At 27.0% G+C, this 17,550-nt stretch overlaps 3 protein-coding genes and 1 long non-coding RNA gene across 10 annotated transcripts; 2 read left to right on the forward strand and 2 right to left on the reverse strand.

The window, feature by feature from the left end:
- Positions 1–1,759: 1,759 nt before the first annotated feature.
- Positions 1,760–8,506, reverse strand: LOC122530660 (eukaryotic translation initiation factor 4E-binding protein Mextli). Of its 6 annotated transcripts, XM_043657805.1 has the most exons (12): positions 8,390–8,449; positions 7,868–8,008; positions 7,205–7,323; positions 6,892–7,032; positions 6,637–6,806; positions 6,366–6,564; positions 6,030–6,101; positions 5,097–5,157; positions 4,729–5,017; positions 4,402–4,651; positions 4,210–4,331; positions 1,760–2,839 (listed from the first exon to the last, which is right to left on the reverse strand). In XM_043657805.1, the coding sequence occupies exons 3-12, from the start codon at positions 7,311–7,313 to the stop codon at positions 2,735–2,737; spliced, it is 1,518 nt and encodes a 505-aa protein (XP_043513740.1). In that variant the 5' UTR covers positions 7,314–7,323; positions 7,868–8,008; positions 8,390–8,449; the 3' UTR covers positions 1,760–2,734. The 6 variants fall into 6 exon arrangements, with proteins under 6 accessions (XP_043513740.1, XP_043513742.1, XP_043513739.1 ...); XM_043657807.1 differs by lacking the exon at positions 7,868–8,008 and having other exon boundaries at positions 6,366–6,561; positions 8,390–8,506; XM_043657804.1 differs by lacking the exon at positions 7,868–8,008 and having other exon boundaries at positions 8,390–8,506.
- On the forward strand, positions 8,182–8,974 carry LOC122530662. The gene is made up of 2 exons (XR_006307066.1): positions 8,182–8,236; positions 8,350–8,974. It is a non-coding gene; the product is annotated as an uncharacterized LOC122530662 (long non-coding RNA).
- Positions 8,771–13,269, reverse strand: LOC122530661 (neuroguidin-A). Of its 2 annotated transcripts, none has more exons than XM_043657811.1 (4): positions 13,136–13,269; positions 11,990–12,515; positions 11,529–11,879; positions 8,771–11,451 (listed from the first exon to the last, which is right to left on the reverse strand). In XM_043657811.1, exons 1-4 carry the CDS (start codon positions 13,142–13,144, stop codon positions 11,426–11,428), a joined length of 912 nt encoding a protein of 303 aa, XP_043513746.1. In that variant the 5' UTR covers positions 13,145–13,269; the 3' UTR covers positions 8,771–11,425. The 2 variants fall into 2 exon arrangements, with proteins under 2 accessions (XP_043513746.1, XP_043513747.1); XM_043657812.1 differs by lacking the exon at positions 13,136–13,269 and adding an exon at positions 12,608–12,676.
- Positions 13,270–13,863: 594 nt separating this feature from the next.
- On the forward strand, positions 13,864–16,981 carry LOC122530659 (transmembrane 9 superfamily member 4). The gene is made up of 10 exons (XM_043657803.1): positions 13,864–14,003; positions 14,360–14,610; positions 14,669–14,815; positions 14,882–15,037; positions 15,127–15,407; positions 15,490–15,708; positions 15,782–15,939; positions 16,031–16,290; positions 16,380–16,563; positions 16,636–16,981. The coding sequence occupies exons 1-10, from the start codon at positions 14,001–14,003 to the stop codon at positions 16,873–16,875; spliced, it is 1,899 nt and encodes a 632-aa protein (XP_043513738.1). The 5' UTR covers positions 13,864–14,000; the 3' UTR covers positions 16,876–16,981.
- Positions 16,982–17,550: the final 569 nt, after the last annotated feature.

The following is a 17,550-nucleotide window of genomic DNA, read 5'->3' on the forward strand; positions in this document are numbered from 1 at the left end:
TTGCTTAGGATATATTCACATTGTAGATTTTGTAACAAATATATCATTTCTTTCATAAAAATATTCATTTATGTTGCTAAATTTAATGTTAATTACTCGTCACTGACAACGTATTCCCAAATCACTGTGTTATATGCATATGTACACAAATGATCATTTACACTCATATATAAATATATATTTAAGAAAGCTGCAATGGTAAAATTATACAAATATGTAATTAGAATGGTGGTTATTTTAATAACTTTTATTTTAAAACATACTGACCACAAATTAGTCCATTTTATTTAAAAATTAAGTATACTGATGCGTTTTAAGAGATGTTATGAAGTTATTAAAGGCCACCATTCTCACAAAACTGCCAATTGTATGAAGAGTCGCATAATTTAATCGTCTGCTATGCTATAAACTAGTTTCATTATATATATATATATTTTATTTATATCTTATTTTATTAATAATTCAAAGTGAATATTCTATTCATTTACAATATTTCACGATCTAAAATATTAATCTCTTATAACGTATATCGTTTTATATTTCCTTTTTTTTTTAAATATTGATGATTATAAAGACGAAACTGGTACTGTATATCAGACTACATTAATTTATACGATGATCAAGTAGACTGAATTTAAGATATATATATATGTGCGTATGTATGTCGTATTATTCTTAATTTACTTTATTATTAAAGTAATTTGCAATATAGAAATTAATAACTAATTAACATGACATTATAATGAAATACAATCATTAAGTAGGCCTCTGATATCAGATATTTTATGCACATAACATCAAATATAACATTTTTAACTTTTGCAAGAGATGAAAAATAAAAATACAATCGATATCTAGTACAATGAAATATGCACAAATTGAAAGTGTATGTATATTTCAAACATTATCATTTCTATACGATACTGGAATAATAAAACTTATAGTGCAAAAAATAAATTGATTTATTTATATAATCATTTTAAATATTCATATATTTACTAATAATAATAATAATAATAATAATAATAGTAGTAGTAATAATTCGAAGATTTCAGATATATCTCATCAAACTATAGGTGTGCTTTATTTTGAAGTAAAAGAAATAGAACTCAAGAATATTTTACTTTTATTGGTTTATTATTAAAGAACAAAGTACAATAATATACTATTATATTACTGCAGTTAGTGATGATAGTAATAAATTATTAATAATTTAATTCCAATAATTGTGTAAATTTGTAATAAATATTAAAGATGTAAAAACATACAAACATAACGTTCCATGTGCGTGTAATATAATTTAGTCCCAAATTAAATAAATATTAAATATTTTATCATTATTGCAAGCCAGAAAATAAAATACATAAAAACATATTTAGATATTTAAATAAATTATATATCAAAAAATATGCAATAAAATTAAAAAATAATTAAAGAAATAAAATATATTTGTAATTTATATTCTGGCTAATGAAACACTCACAATACATAATTTAACTGAAAGGAGAGAAGTAATATTATAACAAAAGATAACTTATTGAAATACAATTTTATATCTAATAAAAAATTAATTTTTGAATTATTTATGGTACAAAAAGTTTTTTATGCAGCATTGAAAATTAACTCTTATTAATTATGTAAAAATCAATATAACAGCAGAAATTTGTTATCTTCTCATAATGCATACTACACAGTATTTGATTTGGTATATAAAATATAAAATTTTGATTTAAGATTTAATAAAATCATTTTTTTTTTCTATTCTTTTTGGCTATTATGTCACAGCAGAATAATTACCAACATGGTAGTTCCTACTTTAAAAAAGGACTAGACTATGTTAAATCACTATTTTGTTACGATTTTTATACGTAACAAAATAAATATTATAAATCAAAAATTAAAGCATTTTTTTGAATGCTTACATAAGTTGCATTCTACAATGTTAAATTTTATTTTATTTACAGTACCAATCAACATCCACTTGTTAGTAAAATTCTTTTTTTCAATGAAAAGTTGTAGTTTTTTAAAGAGCAATTTAAACTGAAAATTATCAACAGAAATGCTATTTTTTACTTAGCAATATTTAGTAATTATAAATTGTATAAGATACTTTTTTATGAGTACTGTAATTTGATCTATCATACTAAAAATATAAAAATCGTTTTATTGTCTTTCATAAGTGTTTATATGAATTATTTCAATCCTAATAGTAATAGTAGTAGTATCAGTAGTAATAATATAGTAATAACAATAATGATAATGATAAAAATAATAAAATCATCTACAAAACACGAAGCGATACATGTGAATGTACCTATAAAGAAAACTTATTGTACAAAACATTCAATTAATCAGAATTAAATGTTTTTCAACGAATTTCGTAAATTTGTTTCATATAAGTGTAATATTAAAAAAGCATAAATGCTTATTAAAATATTACAGTATTCAACTATTTTGAAAACAATTAGATTTAAACACGCGTAATATTTTTGAATACTAGCGTATATCTCGATTTATAATCGATTTATAATAATCAGTTCGTATTGCTGTAATTGAATTGAGCAATACGTGTTCTGTTATCTATAAATTATCGTCCATTTATTTGTATTAGAACATTATACCAAGTTTACTTTTGAAAATTTATCACAATACATCGAGATATCAATCGATGTAAATTAGTACATACAATTTCATGATGATCAGTTTCTTTAATGAAGCATTAAATTTTGCAATTTCATTCTGGATCAGTTTCTCCTTCTCCAATCGCCAATACTGTAACAAGACCAGCAGCTGCTACCTTAGCTTTATATGCCTCCGGTTCGAACCAGCGAATCGGTTCCTATTAAATAAAAAATGTTTAATTGCATAATTGTAAATAATAAAATATTATTAAAGAGTAATTATTGTAATTTCTAAATTACCTTGATATGATGTTATAAGCAGCATGCTTTGAAATCGTAAAGCAAGTGTTAAATGGTTTATGTAAAGGCATGCCGTTTTAGTGTAGTTACATTACACAAACGTTTTCCAACAATTTTTAAATAGAAGAAGAATTTATCACATTTGTATTATAATGTATAAACTACATGACTTTAAAAAATACAAAGTAAAAATGTTTATTATTTTAAAAATCCCATAAGTATTATACAATAATATTCAATATATAAATCTTAATACATAAATTTAATACTTTTTTTCATATATCTTCAAAATAAAAATTGCAATGATGTTTTTTTAAATATATTTAATGTTTAAATTTAAATTGAATATGCATAACAAACTATGCTATTATTAAACAAATTATAACATTTATAAACTAAAAACAATAATGACTTAGAAGACTATAAAGTTTAAAATAATACAACGTATAACAAACATACAATATAACATATTTTCGTTTTTAATTTACATTATTAATTAAATCCCTAAATCATAAAAGAAGATGAATATATAGATTATTTAACTTTTAGTAACAAAATAAAATATAATTAAAAAAAAAACGATAGTTTATATAATAATACTGTATATTGTAAGATTGCAATTTATCTAACGAAATAAACATATATCAATAAAATAAAATCTAATGATAAACATCAAGATATTATTATAATTCGAAGATATTATACTCCTTTAATTAAAATACAACAAAGAAGAAAAAAAAGTGGTTAATATAAAACAAGTCTTATATGTAATCAGTTCTCTATATAATACTGATAAAAACAATTTTTTTGGTCAAAAAATCAAGTATCACAAAAATCATTGTAATTACATCAAATTTTTGGTTTAAGTACGCACATGTTAAATACATATGCTTTTACGAGTATTTAAAATATCAACCATATAATTTAATGTTTACATCAGAAAAAATATATATAAGAATATCTCCCTGATTAAACTTAAATATTACTAAGTCAAAATTGCTTTCCACTAATGGAAAATATCTTCTACTTTTCTTACGCTATCATGCTATTACTGCTTTTAATAATGTAACGAGATTCAATATTTAAGGGCGAATATTTTCAAGATGAAATGAGTAAAAACATAACAGTCACTTTAGTCTCAGCACATTTCAGTATAGGAAATGAACGTAAGTTCTCTCAAGTAGCTGAATTAATTTCGGAACATTAATCTTATATCATGTTGCAAAGAAAATTAGTAAGTAACACTGTCGTACATCAGGTGATTAGCATTGGTATCACATTGATGTACCTTGCGAACAATGTTGGGACATTCCTTTTGAATGCGAGCCCAATCTGCAGGCGGTCGTTTAGCATAGGGGCCTGTTGAACACAGCAATAAAAACTCATATGTGAGTTCTCTAACTTCTGGAACTAAAGTATTACATATCAAAATATTATCTTCCGTAAATAAAAATCTTTAATAATCACTCGAAATTGTTACCTTCCTGAGTTGATGAATTTGGTTCAGATATTACATGAGATTTATAAGTTTCTTCACTTTCTGAAGTCGCAGTACTATCCATATTTAATTCTCGGCCTTCGTTTGTATTATTTGAAATTAATAATGTTTTTTGTGTACTGGAAGACGAAATCGAATATGGGGATTCTTCTTCGAAATTGAAATATTCTATACCACTTGTAAAATTTTCAGAATCTCCCAAGAAATATTCGTCTAAAACTAGTTTTGCAGTCTAACATACAAAGTAATTATGTTAAAAATAATAATACGCAAATAATAATACGCAATGTTTAAAAAAAATATTATTACCCTAACAAGATCGAGATTGCATCCTGTAATTTTTAAAGACTGGTTACCAACTGTAACCGTATATTTATATTCGCCTATACTGGCGTCGTTGGTGGAGAAGCTGTGGAGGAGTGAACTTCGTAAACGGGAGTTTTGTTGCTGATGTTGCAGTCGATTACTTTCATCTGATGCACTACTATTTAGTGATGAGCTAGAACCACCCATAGCTCCTTTTTCTCCTCCACCTTGCTCCAATCTCACCGGTGATGCATTTCGTTGAATCGTATCTTTTATCAAATCCTTCGCGTAACTGACATAATAAGGAATAAAAAATAAATTAGATATACCAAATTTGATGAACAATTATAAATAGTCAAAATTGAACTCACTGTATCTTGTCCTCGGAAGTTCCCGTGATTTGGACAAGTCGTTCTTTGGCTCCAGGGTTTACTACGAAAAAAGCATTATATCATAAATATTTTATAATATTAATAAAATGTTAAATTTTTGTTATCAATCAAAATTTATTACAAGTATTCATTTGCATTGTGGTTAATGTGCAATTTGTCAATGCAAAATTATCAATGAATATGTATTAAATATACTGTTCAAACACTCCAAAACAAATTATTTATATATTAAAACGTTAAAAAATTTAACATTAATTGCGTGAATATTTCCTGTAAAAAAAGACAAGATAAATTTTTAAATATGTTTAAATCTATAAGCATTTATAAGCAATAAACAAAATTATATGAAATGCATAAAATATTGAATTGTAACGTCAAATATTACTCGGCATTTTATACTTATTGAAATGTGATTTAATTAATAAGCTGCAAACAGTATGCATACTAATGATAATAAAAATATAATACAGTATAAAAAAAATTTTGGGCAATCTCACAACAACATTTTCACAATAACATCATTAAGTGATTAACATAATAACATATAAAGGCAAAATATTTCATGCAAATAAAAATGTAAATTACAACACAACTTATATTCGTGAATGTACATAAATATTATTTATATATTTAATGTTGTATAAGTTAAATTCATCTATTTATATATTTTACTAAGAAAAAGCTTTCAATATATTCATTCTAATATTTTATACACGAATATATAACAAGTATTTAACGAAATGTTTAATCATAAGAACAAAAAATTCTGATTTCTATTACTTTATAAAATAAACTGATGTAATGCATTTATTAAAATATAAAGATATTAAAAAATACATAATTATTATACATAGTTATTTTTGTAATGCGTGGACATGATGCTATTAAGCCATCTGCAAATTGTTTGTTTACCTCGCTGGAAGGAGATGATTGTCTGGCTGAGCTCTTCGATCATGTGAACCCGCCGCCCTTTTATCCCCATCACTGTATTTTTGTGCAAATGATTTAGAAGTAGAAACATAATACTTACTACTTACAATAGATGTGAAAAACAGTATATAAAATATAAGGTATTTCAACAAACAGATTCAAAAATAAAGTGCAATAATAATTTGAAATTAAAATAAACCATTCAGAAATTAAAACAATTAAGCCATATTCTACATTATATTACGATGTCTTGTATGTATATTTCATCTACAATATACATATTGTTAATATAATATAAAAACTTTGAATTTTTCTTACCTTTACCAGAATCACTGTTACGTATAACAACTTCATCTTTACAGTAGTTTTTCCCAGGAATACGTGTGGGTTTAACAAATTTGCCACTATTTTTTATAACTTCACCAGGTCCTAAAATAGGTGCCACAGTAGGGGAAATCATCGTTGACATAGGAGATGACAATGGATTTGTAGATGTATCAGGAATTGCTTCTGCCTGTTGATTTTGAATGATTTTATAAATCTTTGCTTTATAATATAAAATAACATAATAAAGTACAATACGACTTACATTATCCAAATGTGATAATTTTTGTGTATAATATACATCCATAGAATCAGTGTGACGCCATTGCTTTGCTCTTAATTCTATAAGTTCCAGCAGGTGAACCCTAGTCGTCAAATCTAGCTTTTCGTCTTGACTTCCATTTCTGATTGCCACAAAAGCTCTATCTAGCTGATCTACACATTAAATGAAAAAAAATTGAGATTATTAATATATTATTCATTCCATGTTTTGTATTGAACATATTACTTTAAACTGTACCTTTATAAATTGCTTCTAATTGATGAGCATATAATTTTAAATGATTACACATAGTGATCACACTTATTTGCAGCGTTCGGTCATGGAAGCCATTAGTTAGTTGCATTGCAACATTGTCGATTAAGGACACTATGTCCTCCACTGTAAAATATAATTTTTCAACTTTAAAAATTATAATAGCTAAAATCAATGATCAAGCATTATAAATGAAGTAAATAAAAGAATAAAATGTACTCAAATCTGCATACTTCAAGTTAAAATGAGACACAGTAAATGATATATTATATAAGTAAATTAATTAACAATATATTACTAGTCGTAATCCGCCCATCGACGGTCGCGTGGCGTTGAGTAAGTTTAAGCGGCCGAGGTTTTTCTACTTTTTTGATGGTTCTTGCTCGGTTCAGTTGTGTTGCGGCCATTCTCTACAATCTTAAACAAAGAAAACGAATGAAAATGCAAATTAAACACAAAAATTACTAAGTAAACATTAAACACAATAGTATATAAAACATAAAAATCATAAAAAGTATAAAATTACCTAATGTAACCTTTATTTAAAAAAAATTTACTTTCACATAGTTAGAAAGTACACATTTCAGACACTACCTTTAAGAAACCATAAGCACAAAATGAGTGTAGGATTTTCTAGTCGATTTCTTTTCACACACTATTGAAAGTCTTCATAATGACAATATAGAAACAATATTATTTGTATGATCAATATAGTTTATACAATTATTATTTGTATTTTTTTTTTTTTTATAACTTGACATTTTGAGATTGACGGTCAAAAAGGGGAGGAATATTTTAATATCTTAAGTTTAATCATTTTGAAGAACATATTCTTCGAAATTTTCAATGTATAATTCTGCGCCGCGGGTGATTTAAAAATAACTACGGAAAAGAGTCGTTTATGAAGAAAATAATAACCAATAGCAGGAGGATAAAAAAATCGAGTGTTTAATATACTAACGTGGATTTTAATTTGTTACAGTTGTTGGAGTTGATGCGAAACGTCGAGTCTTTATAATAGTAGGTTATTTTACTGTAGTCTACGTAGCGATAAAAATAATTTATACAGTCCCCATGCGAGCGCCTCTGGCACTTTCGACATCTTGTAAGGCACATTAGAAGAAGAAGGAAAATGTATAAAGAACAAAGAGAGATAGTAAGCAAAAGAAAGGAGAAAACAAGAGTGGGGGAGGAAAAGTGGGAGGGAAGAGCAAAAAATAAAAATAAAAAAAAAGAGAAAAATATAAATTATTGAAATTTTGCAAAATACAAGGCAAATAATATAAATAAAATTTTTCACTTGGAAATCAAAATGTTGAATTTTATTAAGGTAGTAATTAACATGAATATTAATTAACATTGTAAAATCTAAGATTGTGCTAGCTATGATATATCATGTGAAGGAACTTGACACTTAACACTAATCAAATTGTTATATTCAAGAAACAGTATCTACAATTTTTGTAACTACTAAGGCACTTACCACCACGTCGACCGTACCACAGATCAACGACAGGCAGATCGTCTGAAAGAAATCGGTAAGATATGTCGTTAACATACGTTCCGAATATATATTCAAGTGTCATTTAAAACAATGATACCAACATGACATTTAAAATTCACCAGCAGAAGGAGTTAGCTGGTGTCTTGTGTTTTTCAATCTTTCGCATTCAACTTCATATAGATTAAAAGGATTAAATTTGCATAAATAAATTATTGACATTGAAAACATTTTATTCAGTCAGTAAGAAGCATTCTACATGATGATGATGATGATGATGTTGATGAAGATGATGATGATAATGATGATGATCATGATAATGATAATATAATAATAATAATCAGAATAATCATAATTATAATAATAATAATATTAATTTATAATAATAATTCATTCATAATAACCATTTGTAATATACAGGTAATTCTCTCGCGCGCACACGCTCGCTCTCGTTCTCTCACGTACACTAAATTGTCTTAATACATAAATTATAGAAAATTCATCAATAAATGAAATATTACATTCTTCAGACTATAAATGTAGTCAATAAATCATTTTATACTCGTTTTTGCTGCAAAGATATTTTGTTTCTCCTTTTAGTTTGTTTTTTTTTCGGCAGCGTTGTTGGATTTGAAGGACTACTTTAAACTCCCTGCCCACAGTAACGTTTACATACTTTGTGCTTTCTTTGTACATTGCTAAAAAATTCATACCTGCTGAGCAGGTCAAAGATAACAAACTCTAAATACTTCTCTTTATAAGGCATAATATGTTCCATTATATTTCACAACAAAATTACCATATCAGTAAGTGTATAAATAAACAATAACACAACAATGTAAACGCAACTGACGCAGTTGTATTATTGTAAATCCATATTTCTATTGATTTGAGGTAGTGTATTCAATGTAACCCTATTACTTTGCTGCTATATGTTGTGTGTGGATATGTGTCTCGTATGAATATTTTTCACACCCATACACTTTTACTATAAGTCCAAAATATGTAAAACATATTAGGAAAATTTATGTCTAGTAAAACAGATGTAGCCATAAACATTTTTATAATTCAAATTTCTTCTCTATTTATTGCAATTAGTATGATATCTTTCAATGAATATTTATAAACAGTTTGGAATGTAGAAATGAAGAATATACACTATGTATATATGTATATATATAAATATACACACACGCACGCACACGAGTTAGTATTTTGGACTTACAGTTATTTCAGTTGTAAGTGTGCTTCAAAAATTATCATCTATGTATAAAGTATGAGAAAACTAAATGTCGGGCAAATTTTGAAACCGATTGTAATTTTGCATTAATTAATTTGTACATATCGTACATTAATCGAGTATGAGATTTTGTAAGTATTCTTTGACGTTATTAATCAAAATCTTCCCGCTATTCAGTATTCCAACTTCATTTACCAAATACGACAAGGCTGCTGACATTAGGCTTGCTAGCACTTGTAAATAATGCCCAGCAATTGTGCTATTCCGTTAGTTTCTTTAACTATTATTTCATGAATAATTTATCACATTTTAATCGTCTTCACAGATTGAAAAAGAGAGGGCATATGTAACATCATGCATTACCAAGTTGACTCAATCTATGAACACTTTTGTAAAAAATATAACATCTATGGATGGTTGAGCCCTTGGTTAGCATATAGCGAATTAGTACTTTTGAAGGTAATGCGGATCACTTCTGCAGGAACAACTACTGGATACAAATATCCATGTATGATCTATATTAAATGTATTTGACATCATTCTTCCTTTACCTTAAAAGGAAACATTGCTTCTGGGTCTAAAAAGATACCCAAAGTTATATCTAATACTTAAGAAATGGAACCTATTTAAGCACAAGATATGGATGTTCTTTACAATTTGATTGTACAAATTCTTTACTCTATTGCAGAAGTGATTTTCGCTCTAGTCTTCGTATATTTAGTTTTTCTTTCAATATCACACATACCCCCTCTCTAAGAAACTAAATACAGTAAACTCAAATAGGAATTGAGAAATTGACAATATCAATTTTGAATTTTGACACATTCGTGTTATCCTTATATTACTTTTAATATAAGTTTAACAACTTAACCAAATCAATGTAAAGTCAAAACAACAAATACAATGCATAAACACATTGTAAAAAATTAAACTTAACATAAATGTGACTCACATCAAGATATAATAGCCTCAACAGTTTACCAGGGGAAAACACAAACGAAACATACATATAATAGTAAAACTATTAACTACTACACTACTCTAAAATAGCGAGAAAATCCTAAGACACGCGATATCGCACGATGAACAATATTTTTAGAAATTACAGAATATTTGCAATTTCTAAAGTCATTTTTCTTTATTAAACTTGAATTTTCTAATTCTTGCATTGAATGTCTTGTGATTTTTACGCTTCTGTAACAATTAATTCAATATTATCCCTCCTGCTATGTTACTGGTTTCCTCATTTATAGCTGGAGAATATCTCAAAATAAAGCAGAAAATTTTTCTGCTTTCAACTTGTACGTTTAACTTGCAATTTTAGATCTTGGAGCCGAAATCCATTATTTGATTAATGGTGTCACGATTATACGTAATTTTCTTTTATAAGTTAAGCTCGTATGTACCTTGACATTATTCTTCACGTATTTAATATCATCAGAATATCATTTTTTGTGACTTATGGAACATTTCAACTCCACAGATAAAAATTGATTTTAGACAACAATTAAAGATTAAAATCATTATTAACTATAATTATCAATTACACGACCATTAGTATGTCTTATGTAGTAATAAATTACCATCGTGCTATTTTATTTCACCGTTGACGATTGTTTTTTTTTTTATTACTAGTTGTTTATGAGTTATTTAGCTTAACTTATTAACGAGTATTAATGGCATCTGCGTTTGTCAAGAAGAATTGAAGTAAATTTGCATTTTACCTTAATTATTAATGCTGTACGAAACTCAGCTTTTCAAATTTTTATAAACTCGATTTAATGATGCCGTTTTTTCTTGAAACCTGTTGAAAAAAAAAGAATTTAAATCACATTATGAATAAGAAATTTTAAGCATGTTTAGCAAATTTAAATTATTTACTCTTTTTAGCTTTGCTTTTTTTCTGAGCTTTTCTCTTTTTAGCAGATACAGAAGATGATTCCCCAAAAGTTGTAATTTCTTCTCCAAGTGTACCAAGAGTTGTTATCTGGCGACGTCTGTGTTTTTCTTGTTTAGTAATAGGTAAACGCGTCATATAATTTTCTTCGTATTCTACCTTTCGTTTATTCTCTCGACCTAGACTAGCTTGTTTCTCTCCTAAACCGTGTTTTTCTTCAATAGGCGCATCTAAATATTCTTCTTTTAATTCTCTTAAAACAACACTAGATATTGCACGTCTACGAGCTCTTTCTCCTGCTTTACGAATTTTTTCAGCGACTGTCTCATCTCCATCTGTAAATAAAAAGTACAAGATATTTAAGTATGATATTTTTCTGTCTTTAAATATTACATTATTTTAATTGTTATTACGTGTACATAGATTTATATTCATAAATACTGACCATAATGTACCGCAGCAAGTTTTGGTGGTACATAAATATTAGATTTTCTTGCCTGTGTTGATTTAAAACCATCTACTTTACCATCTTGATCACTATCAGACTCTTCGTCATTACTTTCAAATGCGTCCGGATTTGCTTTAAAATTAGTTGGATCATCACTGTTAATAGTACCAGTTACAGCAGTCTTAACAAGTTTATCTATTTGATATTTTAGTTTGTGATCTATTGGTCGGATTTTTTCTAGGACAGTCCTTATTTCAATTAAGCGATCAATTGATGGATCTCCTTCTATACGCTCTCCTGAACATTTTCTCAAAACTACATAAGTCAAATTAATCAGATAGGAAAGTAACATATGATACTTCATTTCTAGAAAACTAAGACCCTTGTCCGTAGAAATTTCCCCATTTTTAACACGGACCAACATATTGTCTACAAGTTGATTCACTTGCAAGACATTAGCATTCATCTCCCCAAGCAAACGAAATGCCTGTGGGAGATCTCTTTGTTCCATTTCATCAATTGCCTGCAAACATAACATTTTATTATTAAAAAATGGCTTGTGCAATTCAATAGGACAATTTAAATATACACGTTACATAAAAAAAGATTATATACCCTCATTATTTAAAAAAGAAAAAAATATTCATAAATAAACAGTATATTCATAATTCATTCATGTCAGAATGTTAAACTTTCATTTTCTATAAATTCGAATATTCTTTAAAAATATCACTTAAAATTTCTATATCACTTAAAATTTCTATACGGTCTTTCACCGTATTTGACACAAGTTCAGTATACAAAAATCATTATGTATTTTATTTATTTCAACATTAATCACATTTTATTTAAGAAATGAAATACGCGCTAAATTTTGTTCGTAAAACTGAAGCGTAACCAATGTTTTCATACAAATTTCACCCGAAAACTTATAGAAAGGCTTAATTTTAAGAAAAATGTCGGACCCGTGAATGTACAGGAAAAAAGCGCAATAATCTGCTGCCATCTTTCCTATTTACTAATGGATGACAACGGAAAAAAAAACAATCAAAAATTTCCAATAGACCTGATAGAAAAATGCATTGATTTAGGCAAACTGCGTAAAAATTTATCAAGATAATATACTTAAAAGTTTCCACTCACCTGTACCATTGTTCTGAAATAAAAATTAACCGAACAGATGCATATCTAAATAACGTAACTTGTAATTAAACGAGTCCCCACGTGGGACGATATTTTCCTTTTCGGGGGTATATTTTTTCGCTCGGAAAAGCTTGATCAAAATACCTTCTATTATGTAGTAAAAATGTTTCAATTTTTTATCAAAACTAAATTCTTTATTACTTAAAAATAATTATTTTTATATATTAAGAATTTATAATGCAAAAATGAAATAGATTAAATCGTCGATTAAGTAACACTTTGCATTTATAAAAGATTCACTTCCTTTTCATTTGCAAGGATAAAAAATTGCGGGAATTTTAAGAATAAACGTAGTAAGAATACTTTTTACACACGATTGTTATAAGGAAAATATTATATACTATTTCTATACACAAATTAGAATAACATCAAATGAAATGATTTAAATAAAGGGATATTTAAAATAAAAACTATCATTTGTAATAAAGTTAAAATCATTGCAGGAGAAGGATTCAATTTTTATTTTGCTCTCGCGTCTGTTTAAACTTGATAAAACATGGATAACTACACAGTTGTGGAAATTAAAAGTACTTCTTATTTTGAACAATTCCATTAGTAAATATTGTATTGATAAATGTAACATAAAGATGAACGTGTTGTATGTATGAGTGGGTAAAAATAAGCGCTAGGGAATTTTATAAGAAATCATTCTTGTACTACTTTACCAACTTATGTTTCGATACGAACTTCATGTTGAAGTGAATTTCGTTTTTGACGTGAACGCAGTTGAAACTTTCCGAGTAACAATTAAAAATAAAGTTAGTGGTTTGGCGTGACGCGCCTTTGACGAAAACAATATTAAAGAATGGTAAGTATCTTTTTTAAAATTATTTTCATGTGTTTAAAAAGTGTTAAGTTTAAATGTCACAAAATAGAAATGTTGAACTGATGTGGCGGTTCTCTTTCGATATATTTTCTAATTTCATAACGACAGTATTCGTAAAGTACAATTCCATTAATCCTGTCAGAGTATTATTACAGATTATGCTAAAAGTATTTTAAGTGTTAGTGCCGTAGCTGGTCAAAATTAATAAAATGTATCACCGTTGCAAAATGTATGCATACACATTTGTACTTAGATAATATATTTATAAATAAATTATGTTTTAAATTATTTCATTGAACTTATAAACTGTTACATATATTACGTATTTCTGCTAACAGGGAAGATTAAGAAAAAGCAGTGCAATATTTGTAATAATATCCTTATTAATTGAAACAAATGGCTTTTATGTGCCTGGTGTTGCCCCTGTGGAATTTAAAAAAGGACAGAAAATTGATGTTAAAGCAGTTAAAATGACCAGTACTCATACACAATTACCATATGAATATTATTCTGTCCCATTTTGTAGACCAAAAAATGGAAGTTTTATTTGGAAATCAGAAAATTTAGGAGAAGTGTTACGCGGTGACAGGTGAGACTGCTTGTTTGTTATTTTATTTGTAAAATGTAATTTGATTTTCCTTATGTAGAATTGTAAATACACCATATGAAGTATTAATGGCTGAAGATATAAGCTGTAGATTATTATGCCATGGACATAATAACCTTATGACATGGAATGAAGAAGAGTCACAGCGTGTTATAGAGCGTATTCAACATGATTATACTGTGCATTTGTAAGTGTATATTTGAATTATAATTTGTGTTAATATGTGCTTGTAGTAATTTTTGTTTCTTCTTAGGTTAATTGATAATTTACCAGCAGCAACAAAAAAGGTTCATAAAGATACAAATAATGTAATTGTATATCATGGATATCGTTTGGGTGGTATTATGAATGACCAATATTACATTAATAATTATCTTAAATTAAAATTAAGTTACCATAAATATGGAGAGTTAGTATAAATAACATCATTTGATATGATTGTTAATGTTGTGTAATTTTGTGTTGTATAAAATATAATTATCTTTTTACTTTTCACAGAAATGAATTTAGAGTAGTTGGATTTGAAGTAGAAGCTCGTTCAATTGATGTAAATCAATTAAAGTTTGATGGAGCTACTTGTATAGTGCCCACACATTCTCAAGCAAATCCTCAGTTTGTTAATCCCAAAGGAACCAAACTTCTGTTTTTATATTCTGTTGAGTGGAGACAGTCTGATGTGAGTTGGGCAAGTAGATGGGATATATATCTAGGAATGAGTGATGTCGAAATTCATTGGTTTTCAATTATCAATTCACTTATTGTAGTCATTTTCCTTTCTGGTAAATATACATTATACGTGTTTTTAATTCCCTTGTTTTAAATTTTATATACAAAAGTTTTTAATAAAATTATTATACATAGGGATTTTAACAATGATCATGGTTCGAACTCTAAGGAGAGACATTGCACGGTACAATGCTGGTGAAAGTGACAGTTTAGCAGGTTTAGATGAAGCAATTGAAGAAACTGGATGGAAACTTGTTCATGGAGACGTATTTCGTCCACCACCAAATCCACGATTATTTGCTGCTGTGATAGGCAGTGGAATTCAAATATTTTTTATGGCTTTAATCACAATATGTAAGATTTTATATTTCTATATGAATAAATAATAAATTAATTATTTTACATTACTTTTCTTATATATTTTCAGTTTTTGCTATGTTGGGAATGCTTTCTCCTGCTAGCAGAGGTGCACTTGGAACATGTGCAATATTTTTGTATGTGTCTTCTGGTGTAATTGCTGGATATTTTTCAGCACGTCTTTATAAAACAATGCGTGGTCGAAAATGGAGAAGAACAGCATTACTGGTAAGGATGAATTGCGCTAAATAAACTGTAAAAGGCAAGATAAAATTTACTGTTATGATACAATATTGTAACATTATACAATTTATCACAGACAGCAACGCTCTATCCTGGAATAGTATTTACCACTTGTTTCTTTTTAAATTTCTTCATTTGGGGGAAGCATAGTTCTGGTGCAGTACCATTTACAACAATGTTAACATTATTATGTTTATGGTTTTGTATATCACTTCCCCTTGTATATCTTGGGTATTTCTTTGGATATCGTAAACAACCTTTTACTCATCCTGTTAGAACGAATCAAATTCCTAGACAAGTTCCTGATCAGTTATGGTATATGAATCCAATACTGTGGTGAGTTTATAGAATTAATATATTAATATATCAATATATATCAGTTTTATTATGTTACAAATAAAATTTGTTTATTATAATTGTTGCAGTACACTAATGGCTGGAATTCTTCCTTTTGGTGCTGTTTTTATAGAATTATTTTTCATTTTAACAGCGTTATGGGAAAATCAATTTTATTATCTTTTTGGATTTCTCTTCCTTGTTTTCTGTATACTTGTCATTTCGTGTTCTCAAATATCCATAGTTATGGTCTATTTCCAATTATGTGGAGAAGTGAGTAATAAATAGTTATTTTCAATCTTATTTATAACATATATACTCATGATTCATTTTACTCTTTATTAGGATTACCGATGGTGGTGGAGAAGCTTTATTGTTAGTGGAGGATCAGCTGTATATGTCCTAGCCTACTCAATTTTTTATTTTATGACAAAATTAGAAATAACCGAACTGATTCCAACACTTTTATATTTTGGTTACACTGGATTAATGGTATTAACGTTTTGGTTATTAACAGGTACAATAGGTTTCTTTGCCGCTTACGCATTCATTCGCAAAATATATGCTGCTGTAAAAATAGACTAGTCAAATTAATCATTGATTTTATGATTAAAAAAGGTAACATTTTTTAATGTTTCCTTTCAAAGAATGTTTAATTTCTTTAAATTAATTGTATGAAACCAAAACAGTACAATAGTTTATTTTCATTTTTGTTAGATTAATCTAATTTGAAAAAAAAGAAGGTTAATAATACATTTACCAAATAATATTCTTAAATGTTATAAAATTTTATTTATAACAAAAAATATGTAAAGCAAATGAAGGAAAAAAAATTGTGATTAAAGAAAGTGATGTATAATTTAGTTCATTGCATTATTAATACATGATCTTCATTTTTTGTTGTTTAATAGATCTTAAATTAGTATTTAATTATTATTAAAGTACTTATAATTCATAAAGCAAGATACTGCTCATTCAGCAGAGAATATATACATACATATAAAGAGAATGCATAGACTATATTAATATTACTTGCTTTTGAAATAAAATGTATAAAAATACTAACGAATGTAATATTAATTATAGTCAATGCCAAATATAATAATATTAATTCGTAATTCTAGATTTTATTGCAATGAAATAATAATTTTATAAGTTATATCTATAAATATTTGTTACTACACGTGCACCATCAAATGCATATAATGTACCATTAATAATGTTAAATTACTTACATCATTTACATTTGGAAAAACTAAA

The sequence above is a fragment of the Frieseomelitta varia genome, unplaced genomic scaffold (genome assembly GCF_011392965.1).
Source record: "Frieseomelitta varia isolate USP_RPSP 00005682 unplaced genomic scaffold, Fvar_1.2 scaffold_350, whole genome shotgun sequence".
Classification (NCBI taxonomy): domain Eukaryota; kingdom Metazoa; phylum Arthropoda; class Insecta; order Hymenoptera; family Apidae; genus Frieseomelitta; species Frieseomelitta varia.